At 43.5% G+C, this 20,059-nt stretch overlaps 1 protein-coding gene across 1 annotated transcript in view; it reads left to right on the top strand.

Annotated features, from left to right (window-relative positions):
- Nucleotides 1–20,059, top strand: part of LOC132426202 (HAUS augmin-like complex subunit 3) — a 171,408-nt gene that overhangs the window by 24,633 nt on the left and 126,716 nt on the right. The window contains exons 4-7 of the mRNA XM_060013084.2: nucleotides 1,824–1,903; nucleotides 3,850–4,353; nucleotides 11,527–11,723; nucleotides 15,113–15,225. Coding sequence (XP_059869067.1) covers nucleotides 1,824–1,903; nucleotides 3,850–4,353; nucleotides 11,527–11,723; nucleotides 15,113–15,225 — 894 coding nt within the window. The remainder of the gene's footprint in view (nucleotides 1–1,823; nucleotides 1,904–3,849; nucleotides 4,354–11,526; nucleotides 11,724–15,112; nucleotides 15,226–20,059) is intronic.

Raw genomic sequence — 20,059 nt, forward strand, 5'->3', positions numbered from 1 at the left:
CGTTCTTTTCTTCCCAACTCCTGAGAGTGATGTGCGTATCTTTAATTTTAATAAGTGTTGACACTGTGCTTTCCAAAAAGATCCTAACCATTCACATTTTTACCAGCAATGAGTGAGACTACCTCTTCTCCTCCATCTCCAATTATATTTAATTTGTGTTTCCCTGACTACTAGTGAGTTTGAGTATTACATAATGTTTGTTTGCTTTTTGGATTTGCTATTTTGTGTGTTGCCTCTCCCTGTCTTTTGCTCACTTTTCCATTGAATTGTTTCTTTTTTGATCAGTGTAACTTGTATAATAAAAATATTAACCCTTTGTCTTTTTTGTCCCAGTTTTCCCAATGTATTATTTTCTTTCAGAAGTGGTGCTAGTTGTACTATCCCTATTCATTAATCTATCCTTCTCTACTGCATTAAAATACCATCTTCGTTGTATATTAAATTCTCATAAGTCCTGGGGTCAGTTTCTGGATTGTCTACTCTGTTTTAGAGATCTTTTTGTCTATTCCTATTCAAATACCTTGTGGATTTGATTGCAGTGCCTTTATAGTATGTTCTGATAATACGGCAAAGCAAGTCTTCTTTTATTTTTTTAAAAAAACTTACCTTTCTGGGTCCTGCCTGGTGGTCCAGTGGCTAAGACTCCACATTCCCAATGCAGGGGTCACAGGTTCGATCCCTGGTCAGGGAACTAAGATCCCGCATGCTGCACGGTGCAGCCAAAAAAACCCCTTACCTTTATTCTCTATTTTCAGACATTTAATATTTCATATGTACTTTGAAATTATTATTTTTTTCAATTAAAAGAACCCTGTAGGGTCTCTGATGAGAATTACATTAATTAAAATATATATATATATATATATATATATATATATTTATTTGGCTGTGCCGGGTCTTAGTTGTGGCACACGGGATCTTCATTGCTGCGTGCAGGATCTTTTAGTTGTGGTATGCGGGGTCTTTAGTTGAGACACGCGAACTCTTAGTTGCGGCATGTGGGGTTTAGTTCCCTGACCAGGGATCGAACCCAGGCCCCCTGCATTGGGAGTGTGGAGTCTTAGCCACTGGACCACCAGGCAAGTCCCTGCATTAAATTTATATTTAGGAGAATTAAATATTTTGTTCATATCTCAGTGCTATGTATTTGCATTTGTATAGATCAAGCTTTATGCCATTTTGTAAGATTTTAAGTTTCCATCATTGAGTGCCTTGTGCTTTTCTTGTTAAATTAATCCTGAGTATAACTTTCCTCTATCGTAAGTGAAAGATTTCCCCCATTTGCATTTCATTGTTGTTATCGTTGCTATAGAGAGAACGTACATCCCAGAGGTTACGAGCCAAAACTTGAGTCATGTTGCCTGGGGTTGAACCCAGGTTCCATCACTTCCTGTCCAGCCCAAACTTATTAAAATTAAAACAAAATCTAAATGAGAAGTTTGTATTAATGATATTTTACTGAAGTTGTAATTGTTCCATTACAATATTATTCAGTCTAAGAATTTCTTCACCTTTAATACTTACAAGCTTTCTGTAAAATGGTGAACTTGGGTTTTCAGAATCAAGTATTCAAATGCAAATACCAAGTACTACTTTTTAATAAACACTGCATGATTACATAGATCTGTCTCCAGTTGATTTGAAGATACTTTGCATAAATGTTTATTACAATGGTAGTATGCATTTCGGTTGTTAATTTTACTACATTGTTTTAATTAAGTAAATAATGAGTAAATGATTATAGAGGCTATTTTCAATGTTTAGCTAATTATATGATTTTAATTTCTTTATTCCCTCATGCTTCCTTTCTGTGTCTTTTAAAGCTGCAGAAGTGGTGGACAAATCCAGTGTTAGGTATTCAGTACTACCTGAAGATGGGAAGAATCAGTCACTGGAAACAAAGGTGAAACCTTGCAAGTATGACTAATTCCAAACAGATAACTTTCATTCATTCAATAAATACTTATCAAGTGTCTACTATATGCTAGGCACTGTGGATGCAACGGTTAAAAAAACAAAAGGAGTTCTTCTCCAGGAGCTGATAGTTTAATTTGTATGAGGGGACTAGGAAGACAGAGAAGCACAATATTTCTCTATGACGTGGTGAATTAGTGTCACTATAGGAGACAGGGCCAAGTGCTTTGGGAACGATAGGGGAGATGGCTAACCCAGTTTTTGTGCTGTTTCGTTCCGCTTTTTCTGGGAGGTGGCGAGAGGAATCTGAGACGTTTGTCTGAAGTATGAACACTCTGACTTGAGGTCTAAAAGATGACTAAGAAATGGTCAGTCTAAAGATCCTCACCTATAGAGAGTGGGGGAAGGACTTTGGGGAAAGTTTTTAGGTTAGGGGAAGAGAGCTTGGAACTTTGGGGTAGTGGAAATAAAGAGAAGTTCAGAAAGAAAGGGGTATAAAATTTGCAATGGGTGAGTTACATGGTTTGGGCTTGGGAGAGAGATGAGAAGAGGTCATGTTATTACCCAAGACCTTCTATAGGAAGCAGTGGTGGAGGTGGCGTAATAGTTAAGAGAGTGGGCTCTGGAGCAAACTACCTGTGTCCAAATCCAAATCTAACTTAGTCTAATGTAAGCTCCCTTAGTAAATCCCTGGATTGATGGGATGGTTATTTGCCCCTGAAGTGGAAGGAGCGGCATCTTTGACAGAAAAGGGACTGTGCAGCCCTTGAAAGTGAATGGAAATTCTCTCTCCCAAAGGTGTTCAAACTGTGCTCCTTCGATCCCTAAGGCAGAGGTCTTCAAATCGTCTTGCTCCCTTTCTCACAAAAGCCTTTTGAAAAGCCATGTATCTCCTGACATATTTTTAAGTTGACGTTTAAAATATTTATCACAAGTTTAAAAAGTTTCATAGGACATGATTTCTGGTGGATTAATAATATTGACATTTAAAAAACTTATATCACAGTTTAAAATATGTCCACTAATATCTAAATACTATACTCTGATAACTTGATATCTACAATCACTCCTTTAAAAAATACATGAGCAGGATGTTCTTCAACAATCTGAATTTTTATATTTTCCTTTTCCTTCTTGACTCCTTTTCTTGTATACTTCTCCACAGAATTTTTATTTTGATATAATTTTATGTTTGGCAGTCTTTTCTTAAAAAGCATATAATATTTCTCTGCAATAAAAATGACTATAAGTTTAAATTTTCTGTGATCATGTGACTGTGTTAAAACATTTTCTTTCAAAATTATCTTTAAAGTATTATTGGTATACGTTTGTTCAGAATAGCATAAATATATCATAAAATCTGAAAAATAAACATAAAAAATAAAATTTTATTGTAAATGAATCCTACAATGAAACGGAGAGATGCTTTTTCCCCCTCAGTCTGTGAATTGATGAATGAATATTGCACATTGCTAGATCGAAACAGGAAGAGGATTGCTGCCGAGCTGTATTTTTAAAGAAATTTTAGTAGGTAGATTAACATATTATCGACTAGTTGTGGTGATTTAATTTTCTCTATAAATGGCCTTTGGTTGGAAGTTGTCAGTGATTCATCCTCACTCTTACGCACATGTGCAGCACGGTCCCCTCCACAGCATCTCCTGTTACACGCATGGTGCCAGCACAGGGCTGTGGTGGGAGACTTTCTAAACTAACTCCTGCCTATTCCAGCCCAGGATGCAGATATGCACTCCTACCTGGTTGAGAAAAACCACTGCTCTGGAAGACACTCCATAGTTCATTAGAAAGTTGGGTCATAGTTAATGTGAAGCTGTGTTCCCACTTTACCTTAGATGAGTTTTATCAGATTTTACTTTGGTTTAGACCTGTCTTACGAATCCATATTCTAGCGAAATATTTTCGATTTTTCTATAGAATCTTAATTCTCTTACGAGCCAGACATCAAGAGTTTCCATCAAGTTCTCGTCTCAGTCCTCCAGTATCAGACTCACAGATCAAGTGTCTACTGACCAAAACCAGAAGAATATCAGCTCATTGGCTTCTTCCCGGTGTTTAATTCCACAGTGTGACCAAGAGGCTTCAGTTCTACAGAAAATGGAACATAAGAGAAAACCCGTACCAAAGGAAAGCATAAATAATGAAAACAATGAAGAAAGCATGAGTCTGAAAAGAAAACATATCACATGTAATAATTCATCAGAGAAAACAAGTAAACTTACAGCATTGGAAGAAGATGCTGATGAGGTTGAAACCTACCTAAATTCTAGGAACTCAAAAGCATTCACAAACAATTTTTGTGATATTAGGTATTTGGATGCTTTGGAGAAAAGCCAGCTGATTGAAATGCTCCAACAGGCAGTAGCTCTGGTGGTAACTCTGATATATAAGGATGGCTCAACTCAGCTGAGAGCAGACCAGGTTAGTAAACGGTGTTGGTTTTTGTTTGTTTGTTCTGTTTTGTTGGCACCATGAAAGAAACCCATTTTCTTAGTGTCTGATTTTGATAGGAGAGCAAGAAGTAAGATTTTAAGCCTTCCCCTTTCCCCCAGGGGTGAGTGACTGACTCTGCATAGTTCTCATGAGGTTGTTAAGAAACTGCTGAATGGCTTCTATTTTCTATTCCACCAGCAAAGTGTGAGTTTCCAAATTCTCCACCTCCTTGTCAATACTTGTTGTCTTTTTTATTTTAGCCATTCTGCTGTGTGTGAAGTGGTATTTCACTGTGGTTTTAAATTGTATTTCCCTAATAACTGGTGACATTAAGCATCTCCTCATATGCTTACTGGCCATTTGTGTATCTTCTTTGGTGAAACGTCTTGAAATTCAAGCCTTTTGCTCATTTTTAAATTGGGTTATTTGTGTTTTATTTTGGATCTGTAAGGGTTCTTTATATATTTTAATACCAGTCTCGTCAGATATATGATTTGCAGTTCTCCAAATCTGTGGCTTGTTTTTATCCATTTCCTGATGGTGTCTTTTGAAGCACAGAATTTTTTAATTTGATGAACTCCGGTTTACCAAGTACTTTTTTATTGCTTCTGCTTTTGTTGTTAAATTTAAGAATGCTTTGGGACTTCCCTGGTGGTCCAGTGGCTAAGACTCCGCACTCCCAATGCAGGGGGCCCGGGTTTGATCCCTGGTCAGGGAACTAGATCCCACATACTGCAACTAAGAGTTCGCATCCTGCAACTAAAGATCCTGCATGCCGCAACGAAGATCCCACACGCCTCAAGGAAGATCCTGCATGCTGCAACTGAGACCTGGCACAGCCAAATAAATAAATAAATATTGCTTTTAAAAAAAGAATGCTTTGCCTATACCAGGTCATGAAGATTTACTGTATTTTCTTCTAGCAATTTATAGTCTGAGCTCTTACATTTAAACCTGTGACCCGGGACTTCCTTGGTGGTCCAGTGGTAAAGAATCTGCCGTACAATGCAGGGAACGTGGGTTCGATCCCTGGTCAGGGAACTAAGATTCCACTTGCTGCGGGGCAACTAAGCCCGCGCACCACAACTACTGAGCTCGTGTGCCTCAACTAGAGCCCACGTGCCGCAAACTACAGAGCCCACATGCCCTGGAGCCTGTGTGCCACAACTACAGAGCCCACGTGCCCTGGAGCCTGTGTGCCACAACTAGAGAAGAAAAAAAAAAAAACCCACACGCCACAACTAGAGAGAAGCCTGTGCGCCACAACAAAAGATCCTGTATTCCTCAACGAAGATCCCGCGTGCTGCAACTAGACTAACTATGGCATACCCCACCTTCCGGGTTTCCATTTCTAGAAAACTGCTCCCATCAGTAAACCACTCAACCTCAGGGCTGTCAAGAGGCTCATCTAGAAGATCAGGCCTGCTGGAGTAAGTTTGCTCTCTGGTCTCTATACACTGATGCTCTAAGTCTCCATTCTTGGCCGCTGGAAGCAGAGTTGCTGGGTTCAGGGTTTGGCACACCTTTAAGGGAATGTCGGGGGTTCCATTAGGAGGGCCTGATATCTTGTTAACCTTCCTCCAGTCAACTAGTGATGTCCTTTGACTTCTAGCACAGATTGTACCTGATGAGGGGTTAACACATCTGAGTGTTGTCCTAGGGTGAGCTTGGAAGCCTCATTAACCAGTAGAGCCGTGGCTGCTACTGCTCACAGGGAGTTTGGCCATCCCAGGGCCACCGAGTCCAGTTGTTCTGAAAAGTAAGCCACCAGTCTTTGATCTGGCCCCAGCTTTCAGGTCAGAGCTCCGAGCGCTATCCCTGACCTCTCATGGAGTATAGGGTGAAGGGTTTGTCTGACGTTGGAAGCCCCTATGCTGGTGTCCTACTCAACTCAGTCTTCAGAGTCTCAAAGGCCTACTGGTGGCCCCTATTCCCTTTCTTCCCCCTTCAGAGCCTCATATAGGGGTTTTGCTGTAAGGCCATAATTTGGAGTCCAGATACAATAGAACCCAGCCATCCTGAGAAAGCCTTGGAGTTGTCTCTTTGTGGTTGGAGATGGTAGTGCACTAATTGCTGTCTTTCAATCCATGGCCAGGACTTGCGCTCCTGGGGTCAAAATAAATCCTAAATACTGAACACTGTTGTGAAATCTGAGCCTTTGTCAGAAAATTAGGACCTTAGCAGTATTCTGAGCTGAAACTTGCTTTGTCTCACTACTTATTAGCAGATCATCAATATATTGTAATAGAGTTCCATTTTTCAGGCTTAGTTCCCTCAATTCTTTTGCTAACGCGTTTCCAAACAAATGGGGACTATCCTGAAAACCCTGCGGAAGCACTGTCCAAGTGTATTGAGTAGCCTCCAGAGGGTCAGGGTCCCTCCATTCAAAGGCAGAACAGGTATTGAGGGACTTCCCTGTGGTGCAGTGGTTAAGAATCCACCTTCCAATGCCGGAGACGTGGGTTCTATCCCTGGTCGGGGAACTAAGATTCCACATGCTGCGGGACAGCTAAGCCCACAGGCTCTAGAGCCTGTGCACTGCAGTGAAGATCCTGAATGCCACAACTAAGACCTGATGCAGCCAAATAAATAAATATTTTATATATATATATATATATATATATATACACACACACACACTTTCCTCCCTTTCCAGAAGAAATTTTTTTAAAAATGGTATTGAGATCCTGGATGTAGAGAAATACAGAAAAACGCATCTTTGAGGTCCAACACAGAAATACTGAGTGCTTGCTGGCACTCGGGCAAGGAGGGTGTGTGGGCTTGGCACCACCGGGTGAACAGGGATGACTGCCTAGCTCACTGCTCGTAAGTCTTGCACAGACCGACACTCCCCATCAGGCTTCTGAACAGGGAGGATCGGGGTGTTACAAGGGGATTGGCAGGGCCTAATGACTCTGTGTTTTAGGAATTTGGTGAGCAGCTGTTGGATCCCCCTCAGGGCCTCAGGCTTTAAAGGATATTATCGCCAGGAGCTGGGGCCAGCTGGGGTTGCTGTTTGGCCATCCCACAGGAGGGTGCTCAGGACATTCCCTTTCCCGGTGCCCCTCCTTCCAGAGAAAGGCACACTGATTCCTGCCCAGGTGGTTCCTGGGCTGCTGGTCTGGTCTTCTCAGCTGTCTAGTGTCCCCTCAAGATGGCGGGTGGATCAGAGCAGCTAAGAGCTGTGTTTTCTTTGTTAATCTCCTATCCGTGTTGGCCTCCCTTGCCATATCCTCGTTGTTATAGACCTTGAAGGCCTCCTCTACCAAGGTTGACAATGGGGTTTGGGGCCCAGCTTCAAGCTTTTGTAATTTCCTCCTGATATGAGGAGAGGACTGGGTGATAAAATGCATGGCCAATAGTGACCTCCCTTGTGCAGACTCAGGGTCTGTATTGGTGTACTTCCTGAATGCCTCTGTCACCCGACTCAGGAAGACTGCTGGGTTTTTATCTTTTTCCTGTGTAATCTCTTGGACCTTATCATAATTTACAGGCTTCACCATATGCCTTTTCATTCCTTCTGATAAACAAGTAATATAACGTCTCATCCTGGCTTGGCCTACATGATCCTCACAATCCCAGTTGGGGTCCTGTTGTGGGATTGCGTCACCAGTTCAATAAATCTGGTGCTGTGGGTTGGTGGCCACTCGGCTGTCTGTGTGTTCCCTGGCCTTTCTTAGTATACATTCCTTCTTGTCCAGGGGGCAACAGTGGTTCAGAATAACTGTAATTCTTGCCATGTCAGGGAAAACATTAACCCCAGCATGGTAAATTTGTCCCTAAACTTGTCAGGGTTCTATGAGAACCTGCCAAACCCCTCCTTACGGATTCCTAAGTCTCTCATCAAGAAGGAGACATGCACTCTAGTAATTCCCTATTCCCATCAGCTACTTCCCAGAGGGCGTAAAGACCCTGTGGTGTGAAAGTGGGGGCTAATTTTGAACCTGATCAGGGCCCCATTGGGGACAGCACTGGGGGCTCTGGTTTCAGGGCTCCTGGCTAAATGGGGTAAGGTGGGGGTCGAGGGACTGAAGGTGATGTTGAAGGGGAAGAAGCCCAATGAGAAAGAGGCCCAATGTGCCAATGACTAGTTGGCGGTTGAAAGGGGATCTGTGAGAAAGTCTGGCTCTAAATCTTCTGGGGACAAAACAGAAATAGAGGCCACACACACAACAGGAATCCCTCAAACCGGGGTCTTGATAAAGTTTCATAAAGGCCTGCACGTAAGGGACCTCCCCCCATTTTGGGGACTGCTTACAATATTTTGGTCCAGTTGTAAAATGGTGCTAAAGTTAAGGGATCCCTTCTGTGGCCAGTTCTTCCGGTCACCCAAGGCATATTGGGGCTAGGCTGTGTTGCAAAAGAAGATGGCTTTTAAACCATCTAATTTAAACTGTCCCGAATTTTTAAGAGTTTTAATCTTTGGGGGCATTTCCCATGTTTACATATAAATCTGGCGGCTAACAAACTGAGATCCTGCAGCTGGATGGAGTCCTCAAGACCCGGCATAACAAAACCAAAGGGTGAGATGACAAAGGAGATCTCAGAACTCCCTTCCCCACAGTTGAGCACACAGGAAGAGAAATATTGGGGGGTTGTGTAAAGTTCACCTCAACAGGGGCCTCGGGGGCTGGGGGTTTAGATGTATGAAGTAAGGAAAAAGAAATAGGAGAAAGAGAGAAAGCCTGCTGTTTCAGCCTGCCCCTCTGCGTGTGTCTATTCAGGCAGTTCCAGTCTGCTGTGCTCTTCCACAAGGGCCAGTGGAGGGAGGCACTCCGTCCACCACCCACCAGGGTGATCAGACCCAGAAACCAGTGCTGGTGGGACTCTAACCCACACCTGGGACTTTAACCCAGGAAAAAGAAGTTGAGAAGTTTGTGACGACTGGGCTTCCAGCCACTGCACAGTATGAGGATTGAACCTCTGTCACTCTCAGAAATCTCCCCTCAAGGAAGGCCCACCGGACCAAGATCTGCACGGTATGAGGCAAGCCTGTCCCACCTCTGTCACCTGTCAGGGTGAGCCGGCGCCAGCCAGAGGGAGCATGGCCTCACCAACTAAGGAGTTAGGCTGTAGGTGCCCAACACTCACTTCTCAGAAGGATGCGACAGAGAAGTAGGAGAGGACAGAGCAAGGAGTTGTAGAGAGAGAGAAAGAGATCAGAAGAGGGAAAATGGACACAGGGAAAATAGAAGGGGAAAGCTGCCTGAATGAGGATAGTGACACCCCTGGGGCAACCGAAGGCAGACTTACCAATCCCTGCCGCACTGAAGCAAAGGTTCAGGTGGCCACGTGTCAGCTGCAAGGAAGCTGCAATCAGCTATACCAGATGGGCCCAGATCCTCTCTCAGAGGGGCAAGGAAAAAAAGAAGGCCCCACTGGTCCCAGCAGAGTTGCCAAAAAGTGTTACCAACCTGGGCCCTTGGACTCTTTAATCAATAGAAATCGACAAGAGGCCAGATGAGAATTTCAGGCAAGGCTTCGTTGGGGCTCGTGCTACAGCACAAGGGAGCAAGAGCAAGAGACAGGTTCCCTTGCCTGCCCCCTGAGAGGACCTGCTTGGGTCCTTAGATGGGGTAAAAATGGGGGTGGGTCTGTGCGTTGGGGTCTGCCCACCCCCTTGGTGCCATGTGCAGAGATGATGCACCGCGCCCTGCTTTTGCTCCCAGCACCTCAGAAATGGCAGTTTGTTTGTGGCCTTTTTGTATCCTATTGCTTATTATTGTCCCAGCTTGCCCATGCATGCTGTTATTTTTAGTCACTTGTAGTTTCTTTGTATCCTATTGCTCACGGAGACGTTGGTCCAGGTGCAAGCACTCTGGTGGAGGATCCCAAGTCCCAGCCTGGCTCAGTTTTGCCATCTTAGCAGTATTGAATTTTCTGATCCATGAACAGGGGGTGCCCTTTCATTTATTTAAAACTTCAATTTCTTTTAGCAATGTTTTGTAATTTTCAGTGTAGTGTATAAATCTTGCTTTACCTTTCAATTTTTTTTTTTTTTTTTTTGCGGTACACGGGCCTCTCACTGTTGTGGCCTCTCCCGTTGTGGAGCATAGGCTCCGGACACGCAGGCTCAGCCACCATGGCTCACGGGCCCAGCCGCTCCGTGGCATGTGGGATCTTCCTGGACTGGGGCACGAACCCGCGTCCCCTGCATCGGCAGGTGGACTCTCAACCACTGCTCCACCAGGGAAGTCCTACCTTTCACTTTTGAAAGGCATTTTTATGGGGTAAAGAATTATAAGTTGATAGTTTTTTTCTTTCAGTAGTTTAAAGATGTTATGCTGCTGTCTTCTAACTTGCTTTGTTTCCCATAAGAAATCTACTATCACCCTTATCTTTGTTTCTTTCTAGGCAATGTGTCCCATCCCCCCTCCCAGCTTCTTTTAAGGTTTTCTCTTTATCACTGCTTTCAAGCAATTTGATTATGATGTAACTTGGTGTAATGTTTTTCATGTTTCTTGTACTTGGAGTTTATTAATCTTCTTGGTTCTACGGCTCAGCTTGGGAGAATTGACATTATTATTTTGAGTTTTGTAGTCCTTAAACATGTATGTGTCTCTGTTATGGAGGTCTTCTCTGATTTCTTTCATGAGTATTTTATAGTTTTCAGTATACAGATCCCATACATGTTGTATTGATTTCTATCTAAGTATTTAATTTGGTGGAATAGTTATTATAAATGGTAATTTCTTTTTTAAAAAGTTTATTTGTACATGTTCATTGTTAGTGTATGGAAATATAATTGATTTTTGTATTTTGATCTTGTATCCTGCAACTTTGCTAAACTCACGTATTAGTTCCAGGAGGTGTTTTGTTTTGTAGATTCCTCTGGGTTTTCTACACAAACATTTATGTTATCTGTATATAGGGACAGTGTAGTTCTTCCTTTCTAATTTATATGCCTTTTATTTCTTTTTCCTGCTGTATTTCATTGGCTAAGACTTCCATTATGATGTTGAACAGGGAGGAGACCAGATTTGGAGAGTGAGATCATGGGTTTGGCTTTTGACCTTGATTGTCATTAAAAGAGGTGTTCATTTACAAATTTTAATTTTAGGCCTTTTCTTTCTGCTTAATTAAAAAACTTGACAGATCTTTCTTGAATAAATGCATTGTTTATGTTTGATTTTGGAACTTTATTTTATTGTGTATTCACAGGCTCTGGTTTCCTCTGTTGAAGGCATTGTGATGTTACCAAGGAGCCATGCAGAGAAAGGCAGTGGTCCTCTGGCTGCCCCAGCCTCTGACAGTGTTCTGGAGGAAGGCTTCATGCCCAGTGATCAGTGTATCTACATAAAAACTGAGCCCTCTTCCATTTGGGACCAAGAACAAGAGGCACATCATCAATTTGCCAGGTAAGAAATCTTCACTAATTACCTTAAATCCTACTTATTCACCTGCTTTATCCTAATTTAGAGTTTCCCAAGCTCCAGGTTTAGTTATTTAAACTTTCAGAAGTTTTGTATGAGCACACGAAAATAAAATGGATCTAAATGACAGAAACCACTACAAATACCCTCTCTCCCTCAAAGAGCTTCTGGAATGGAGGGTCCATCCATGGGAGCCTGCTCCGGGATTTGAGTCAACATCGCAATGAGAGGTTGGTGAGGAAAGCATCATCTTAAGGCGTGAAAACCCACTGTTGCTGCTGAAGCCCTGGCTGATTTCCTCATTACACTTGTTCTCTCACTCACGGCCTTAGAAAATGAAGTTAACACTGCCTTCAAAGGGTAAATAGTCCTCAATACCACCAAGATATTACTAATTTCAAAGCTTCATTCTGTGAAAATAGAGAAGAAATGTCTCACTTGTATTTGCCTTCCTAGAATCTTAGAGTTTCAGAACAGGCAGGGATGCTTCTGCTGCCCCTTCTCAATCCTGAGAAGTCTCGTCGTGGGTTGGAGCCTGTGCCCCTCATCACTGTTTCTTTGCTCACGTTGTCAGCCTGACTCACTTCTGCTTTGGGTGGGGACATCCACTTCCTGTTTGCCCAGCCCTCTGCACTCAAGTCAGTTAGGTGCCTGGAAGGAGCTCCTTGAAGCCACTGCCCTGAAGAGGGTGAGAAGGTGGGGGCCTGGTCCTGGCCCTTCCTGCCTAATACATTCTCGCTGGGCTCTGGGTGGGTTTTAGGTAGTTGTTGTGTCGGTTCCAGCCTACAGATAGTGATGCTCTCTAGGCTGGGAGTGCCTGAGGCACTGGTTCCGCCTGTATTCCTCACACCAAGCCCCCACAGACATTTCCTCCATAGGGGCCAACGCTGTAGCTGGACCAGCCCTTGTGGTTCTTATGATCACAGGACACGCTTCAGCAAAAACCATTAGGGAATTTGAGGAACAAGATTTATCATTCACAAGTTCTGGAGAGTACACAGAGAGGTTATGGGTAGAGAGAGAGAGAGAGAGAGAGCGCATGGACCTGGGCCTCTGCCTTTATTAGGGTTTGAAGGTGGGGTGTCTAGGTTTTCACGGATTCACTCTTTACTGGCTAATTTAAAGCATAAGAGCAGGAATTAGGGCACAGGAAGGTTGAGAAGCCGTGTCATCACACAGTCAGTTATCTGGGTTACCCAGGGCTTTCTGGAAGAGGGAGCCTCATCTGGTTCCTTCTCTGGTTGTTTTGCCAGCAGCTGTGTTACATAGCTGGCAACATGTCTATTCAGGATGGATGTCTTTGAAATGGATGCCTTGGCAATCAAAGTGTGATGTCAGGCATGTACACCACAGTGTGTACATGGGATGATGTTTGACAATAGAGCACTCTGCTCCCAAGAACCCGTAACCTTTTTTTCCCATAATTTTCTTTTGAAAGAACAATTGGGCAGGCTTTTTCTACGGAAGACCTCTGTGAGAATAGGGCCCTAATATTCGGACAGCGCTTTCTGAATTCTGGATTTATATATTCTACTCGACATTCTCCACTTGGACATCTGATGGTCACTTCAGCTCCGATCCTCCCTGTGCCTTTTGTTTAGCAGATGTGGCATAATTGACTTCTGTAACTGACTTAGAAAATACACTGTGTTTTAGCCACTTTGTCTTACAAGATATTCTTTGTGTCGCTTGTCCTTTCTTAAGCTAGAAATCAGCTAGGGTTTGTCTCTTAGTGGGAGAGATCATAGTTGTTAGATGGCCTTATTGAGAACTTCCGGGTTTCCAGCTACAAGAGCATCAAAGTGGGAGGACGCTCCAGCAGTCCCAGCTTAACTCCCTCATAAGCTGCCCCCACTCCTACACACCTCTCCAGGTCCAGCAGAGGCAAGACCTGAAGCTGTGCTGTCAGCAGTGGCCCTCTTCAAGGAAAACCAAAGTGAAAGCACACAGAAAAATGGAAAAAGCCTGAAAACGTCTGCCTGCGGAGCAAGCAGAGCTAATCGGACCCCAGGTTTCCTTCTTCCTCAGCCTTCTGAAGACCCTCACTGATGTGTTAATAAGCAGTTACCATAAAGGGGGATTAATACCTTGGGCCCTGGCAGCAGCAAGATCGGGTCTCAGACCTCAGCTTTGCCATTTCTCAGTTGTGTAAGGCTGGGAAAATTGTTTCACCCCTCCGAGCCTCAGTTTCCTCATCTGTAAAATGGATCTAGTGCCTGCCTAATGGGATTATGATGAGGTTTCAACACAACAATCCTCGTGAAGTGTTTAGTGTGGTATTCGCACATGGTAAGTGTTTGATAAACGTCAACTATTATGAATCCCATATTCAAGGAGCTCGTGATTTAATGGGCCAAGGTAAATTACAGTATCGCAGATGTGGTCCCCGCTGTAGCAGGTGTGTGGCCAGGAGTACTAAAGGAACCGGGCAACTCCCTGCCCAGGGAATCAGGCACCTGAGCAGTTTGTAGAAATTGTGGGAGGGAAATTTTAGGCAGGAATACAGCATGTGCCTGTGGCCCTGGAGTGTGAGAGGAGTGCACAGTCTGGTGATGGAAGAAGGAGAATCCAGTGTGGGCAGAGGGTAGACTGGGGGTGTGTTGGGAACGCGGGCTGGGGCCAGCTGGGAGGAGTCCAGGGTGCATCAGCTCTGCTCAGGAGCTGGAGGCTGAGTCTGTAGGTCATTGTGCTGCACCCAGGGATTGGCTCTGAACAGTTGTGTGAACTTGAGTTCATTACTAGCCTCTTTGTGTCTTGGCTTCATCATCTGTAAATTGCAGATAATAAGTAACACCTACAAAAAATAACGCAGGAGACTGCATATAAGAAGTTTATTTGGGGTCTTAAGAATTGCAGTTCAGGAGACAAAGATTCAGGAACCCCCGAAAGAGTGTTCTGGGGAAGAGAAAGAGTCAGGGACTTATAAAAACAAAAAGCCACAAGATTGTCAAAAGTTGCCTGGCAAGAATTGGGGATTGACTCTGATACAAGTCAGAAAATATTTGTCCTTAAGGAATCACGAATTGTTTCAGGGTAGGGGTCTGACAAGTAGATAGGGTGTCCCGGGTTTCTGGCAGAGGTTCTGGATACCCTCACCAGGTTGAAAGGTCAGATTCCATCCAGGCTGAGACACACGAGTCCCACTTCCTCAGAGGCCTCCTGGCTCCGTTCTGGGGACTGAGCAATACCGTCCCTGTTTCGATTTTCCTTCCACACCTCTTAGGATTTGAGTTAATCTGTGGAAAGCTTGCAGAAGAATGTCTGCCCATAGAACTGCATAAGTGACAGCTGTTAGTGGAGTAGTAATAATACTTTCCCAAGGTGAAAAGCTCCAAATTACTGTGTCAATCAGTGAGTGTCTTTTCATCTTCTAGGAAGGTGCTGCTTCAAACACTGAAATGTAAATGTCCTGTTATTTGTTTTAACGCCAAGGATTTTCTGAGAACAGTGATGCAGTTTTTTGGTGATGATGGCAGTTGGAAGTGTGGTATGTTTTAGTTTTTATAATCTCCTAAACTTAACTTTCCAACAGTGATTCCTCCTGGGAATGGGAGCACGGCAAGGGCTGCTGTGTTTCACAACTCGTGGGTTGGGGGTGGAAGGGAGGTCGCACAGCTGCGATGCACTACCTGTGTGGCCATGTGCCCTGAGCGTGAGAGGCACTTTCCCTCTGTGTTTTAGATTATTTGAATTTTTTCAAGTATATGTTACTTTTGTAATTTAAAACAGGAAAGAAGTAAATTATGCAGCATGGGCAGATGCGATTTGTTGTTACCACAAATAGCTTATATATAAACTTTCTCAGAATTAAACTAAAGTCCAGAGTAATTAACATCAAAACAATATGAAACACGTTTTTTATCTTTCATTTAAAATTGTAAATAAGAATTTTTAAAACCTTTTTTTATTAGATGCACAGATATGTAATAAAGCAAATATTGAAAGAATGTTCATTGTAGAGTCTAGGTAGTAGATATATGAGTGTTGACTGTACAGTTCTTTTCAAGTTGAATGTTTGAAAATATTCATAACAAGATACTGGAAAACTTTTTATTGTACAAAATTTCCAACACGTACAAAAGTGCCTGTGATACGACAAGAAATGTATATTTGGTCTTTGTCCCTGGTTCCCAGCACTCAGCTCCCAAAACCCATATGGTCTCCAGAGTGAGGAGTGTCTTTTGTATGCTGATGGAGGACTGGTGCCTGGAGGCCCCCATGGCTTTAGGGTGGGCGTGGTCAACAGGAAGAAGAGGCACCATTAGAGGAGTGGTGCTCAGGAAGGGGAGCAGGGCTGGAGAGCAAGTTAATCACCAGTGGCCAGTGACTTAATCAATCATACTGATGTAACAAAACCTCCATAAAATCCCCTCAACGGTGGGGTTCCTAGGTGAGCTCGTCAAGGTGCTGGGAGCGTGGTGCACCTGGAGAGGGTGTGGAGGTTCTGCGCCCTCCCTATGCCTTGCCCTACGCATCCCTTCCAACTGGCAGTTCCTGTGTTGTAGCCTTTATAATAAATGGGTGTCGTAAATAAGGTGCTTTCCCGAGTTCTGTGAGCCATTATAGCAAATGATGGACCCTAAGGAGGGGTCGTGGGAACCCCCTATTTATAGCTGTTTGGTCGGAAGTACAGGAGGCCCTGGACTTGGGGCTGGTGCCTGAAGTGGGGCCATCTTGTGGGGCTGAGCCTTGACCTGCAGGGTCTGCACTAACCCCAGGTAGTTTGTGTCAGAATTGAATTGAGTTGTTGGACACTGGCTGGCGTGTGCAGAGAACAGCAAGTGTGTGGTGGGGAAAACGCAACAGAGTACACAATACCCAATTTCAACAGCTATTGACTATGTCCAGTCTTCTCTCCCCTATAACTTCCCACATTTCCAAATCTCCATCCCCTGGGTTATCTTGTAGCAAATCCCAAGCGTCATATTATTGACCTGTAAATACTTCAATTAGATGAGTAAAATATGAGGATTTCATTTTTCAGATGATGCCGTCATCATCTCCCCACAAAATTAGCCATAATCTTTTCATATTATTAGCTATCCAGTCAGTGTTTGTACCTCCCCAGTTGTCTTTAAATATTTTTGTTTGTTTGTTTTTGTTGTTCACAGTTTGAACTGGGATCCAAACAAGGGTTAGTGTTATCCTATACTTGGGTTTGGTGTTTCTTTTACTCTGTATATTCTCTCCGTCTGTTGTATTTTCTTGCAATTATTTCGTCGTTTTTAACAGACCAGGCTTTTGTCCTGTAGGATTTCCCTTTCTTGGCATTTAGCATGTTCTCTCTCTTCTCTTTCTTGTAAATTGGCAATGAGATTCAGTGGCTTCATCAGATTCAGGCTAGATTTTGGGAGTGCAAGACTGCTTCATAGTCCTGACCCTAACTCCGAGTGGTGCTGTGTCCTTCTGTCAGGAAATACATAATGTCTGGTTGTTTATCTTTTTTGTGATGTTCAAATTGTTATTGTGACTTCATATGTTGAATCTTCTCCATCCTTCCTATTTATCACTTTACCTAGAATCCAGTTTCAGTCTCTTCATTTTTTAATTTAAAAAAATTTCCTCTTTCCCATCTTCATTTTAAGAAAACTTAAGGGAGTTCCATGATGCTCTAGTGGTTAGGATTCGGCACTCTCACTGCCATGGCCTAGGTTCATCCCCTGGTCAGGGAACTGAAATCCTACAAGCCACATGGTGTGGCCAAAAATTTTTAAAAATGAAAATAAATTTAGGAACTTCCCTGGTGGCACAGTGGTTAATAATCCCCCAATGCAGGGGACATGGATTCAAACCCTGGTCTGGGAAGGTCCCACATGCCATGGAGCAACTAAGCCCGTGTGCCACAACTACTGAGCCCGTGTGCCACAGCTACTGAAGTCTGCGTGCCTAGAGCCTGTGCTCCTCAACAAGAAAAGCCACCACAATGAGAAGCCCGCACACCACAATGAAGAGTAGCCCCCACTTGCCACAGCTAGAGAAAGCCCACACGCAGCAACGAAGACCCAAAGCAGCCAAAAATAAATAAATAAATAAATAGATTTTTTTAAAAAAGGAAAAAGTTTAAAAAAACTTTCTTTAGGGCTTCCCTGGTGGCACAGTGGTTGAGAGTCCGCCTGCCGATGCAGGGGACATGGGTTCGTGGCCCGGTCCGGGAGGATCCCACGTGCCGCGGAGCGGCTGGGCCCATGAGCCATGGCCGCTGAGCCTGCGCGTCCGGAGCCTGTGCTCCGCGACGGGAGAGGCCACAGCAGTGAGGGGTCCGCTTACCACAAAAAAAAAAAAAACAAAAAACTTTTTTTAAATATAAAAATACTTACGGCATTATCTACTGCACTTATTTGCTTTTGTGTATTGCCAGTTTAGTTTCTATTTCAGAAATTTTGTTTTGTTTTGTTTTACTTTGCTTTCCTGAATTCTTTCGTTTCTTCATTAAGCTTTTCTTTTACTAAGTCACCTAATCTCTAAGTATTTCTAATTCTGAGTTCTTTGTTTTTCATAACTTCTATCATTCTCTTAATTTTTCTTAGCTCATTTAAAATCTGTTTTGTTGGCATTTATTTTTCAGTTACTGCCATTCTCCCCAGTGTGAGGCTTGTCCTGGTGGCTTCAGTTTATTAGTTATAAGAGTTTATAGGGACCAGCCCCCAGACCACTCCAGTGCTGTCAGAAATTCCCCACGGATTTTTCAAAAATATATGTTGAGCAGGAGTTCTTCTCGCCCTGCCCTGGACGGTGCCCCTGGAGCATCCAGGTCACCCCTCAGGTGCCTGAGGCTGAGCAGTGGCATCATTTCGTGTTCCCAGCGAGCCCCTTGGATCCCCACTGTGGTGGTGCATCCAGGGAGCAGCTTTCTTGGGGATCAAGATGCCATGTGGCTGACAGGGTCTTGGTGCTCCAGCTGGGTGTCAGGCCTGAGCCTCTGAGGTAGGAGAGCCGAGTTTAGGACATTGGACCACCAGAGACCTCCTGGCTCCAGGTAATATCAATTGGCGAGAGCTCTCCCAGAGAGCTCCATCTCAAAGCTAAGACCCGGTTCCACTCAACAACCAGCAAGCTCCAATGCTGGATACCCTATGCCAAACAACTAGGAAGACAGGAACACAGCCCCACCCATTAGCAGAGAGGCTGCCTAAACTCATACTAAGTTCACGGAAACCCCAAAACACACCACTGGACACGGTCCTGCCCACCAGAAAGACAAGATCCAGCTTCATCCACCAGAACACAGGCACCAGTCCCCTCCACCAGGAATCCTATACAACCCACTGAACCAACCTTACCCAGTGGGGGCAGACACCAAAAACAACGGGAACTACGAACCTGCAGCCTGCGAAAAGAAAACCCCAAACACAGTAAGTTAAGCAAAATGAGAAGACAGAGAAATATGCAGCAGATGAAGGAGCAAGGTAAAAACCCACCAGACCAAACAAATGAGAGGAAACAGGCAGTCTACCTGAAAAAGAATTCAGAGTAATGATAGTAAAGATGATCCAAAATCTTGGAAATAGAATGGAGAACATACAAGAAATGTTTAACAAGGACCTAGAAGAACTAAAGAGCAAACAAACAATGATGGACAACACAATAAATGAAATTAAAAATTCTCTAGAAGGAATCAATAGCAGAATAACTGAGGCAGAAGAATGGAAAAGTGACCTGGAAGATAAAATAGTGGAAATAACTACCACAGAGCAGAATAAAGAAAAAAGAATGAAAAGAATTGAGGACAGTCTCAGAGACCTCTGGGACAACATTAAATGCACCAGTATTCGAATTATAGGGGTCCCAGAAGAAGAAGAGAAAAAGAAAGGGACTGAGAAAATATTTGAAGAGATTATAGTTGAAAACTTCCCTAATATGGGAAAGGAAATAGTCAGTCAAGTCCAGGAAGTGCAGAGAGACCCACACAGGATAAATCCAAGGAGAAACATGCCAAGGCACATATTAATCAAACTATCAAAAATTAAATACAAAGAAAACATTTTAAAAGCAGCAAGGGAAAAGCAGCAAATAACATACAAGGGAATCCCCATAACGTTAACAGCTGATCTGTCAGCAGAAGCTCTGCAAGCCAGAAGGGAGTGGCAGGACATATTTAAAGTGATGAAAGGTAAAAACCTACAACCAAGATTACTCTAGCCAGCAAGGATCTCATTCAGATTCGACGGAGAAATTAAAACCTTTACAGACAAGCAAAAGCGAAGAGAATTCAGCACCACCAAACCAGCTTTACAACAAATGCTAAAGGAACTTCTCTAGGCAGGAAACACAAGAGAAGGAAAAGACCTACCATAACAAACACAAAACAATTAAGAAAATGG

Source organism: Delphinus delphis, chromosome 5 (assembly GCF_949987515.2).
Source record: "Delphinus delphis chromosome 5, mDelDel1.2, whole genome shotgun sequence".
Taxonomy (NCBI): domain Eukaryota; kingdom Metazoa; phylum Chordata; class Mammalia; order Artiodactyla; family Delphinidae; genus Delphinus; species Delphinus delphis.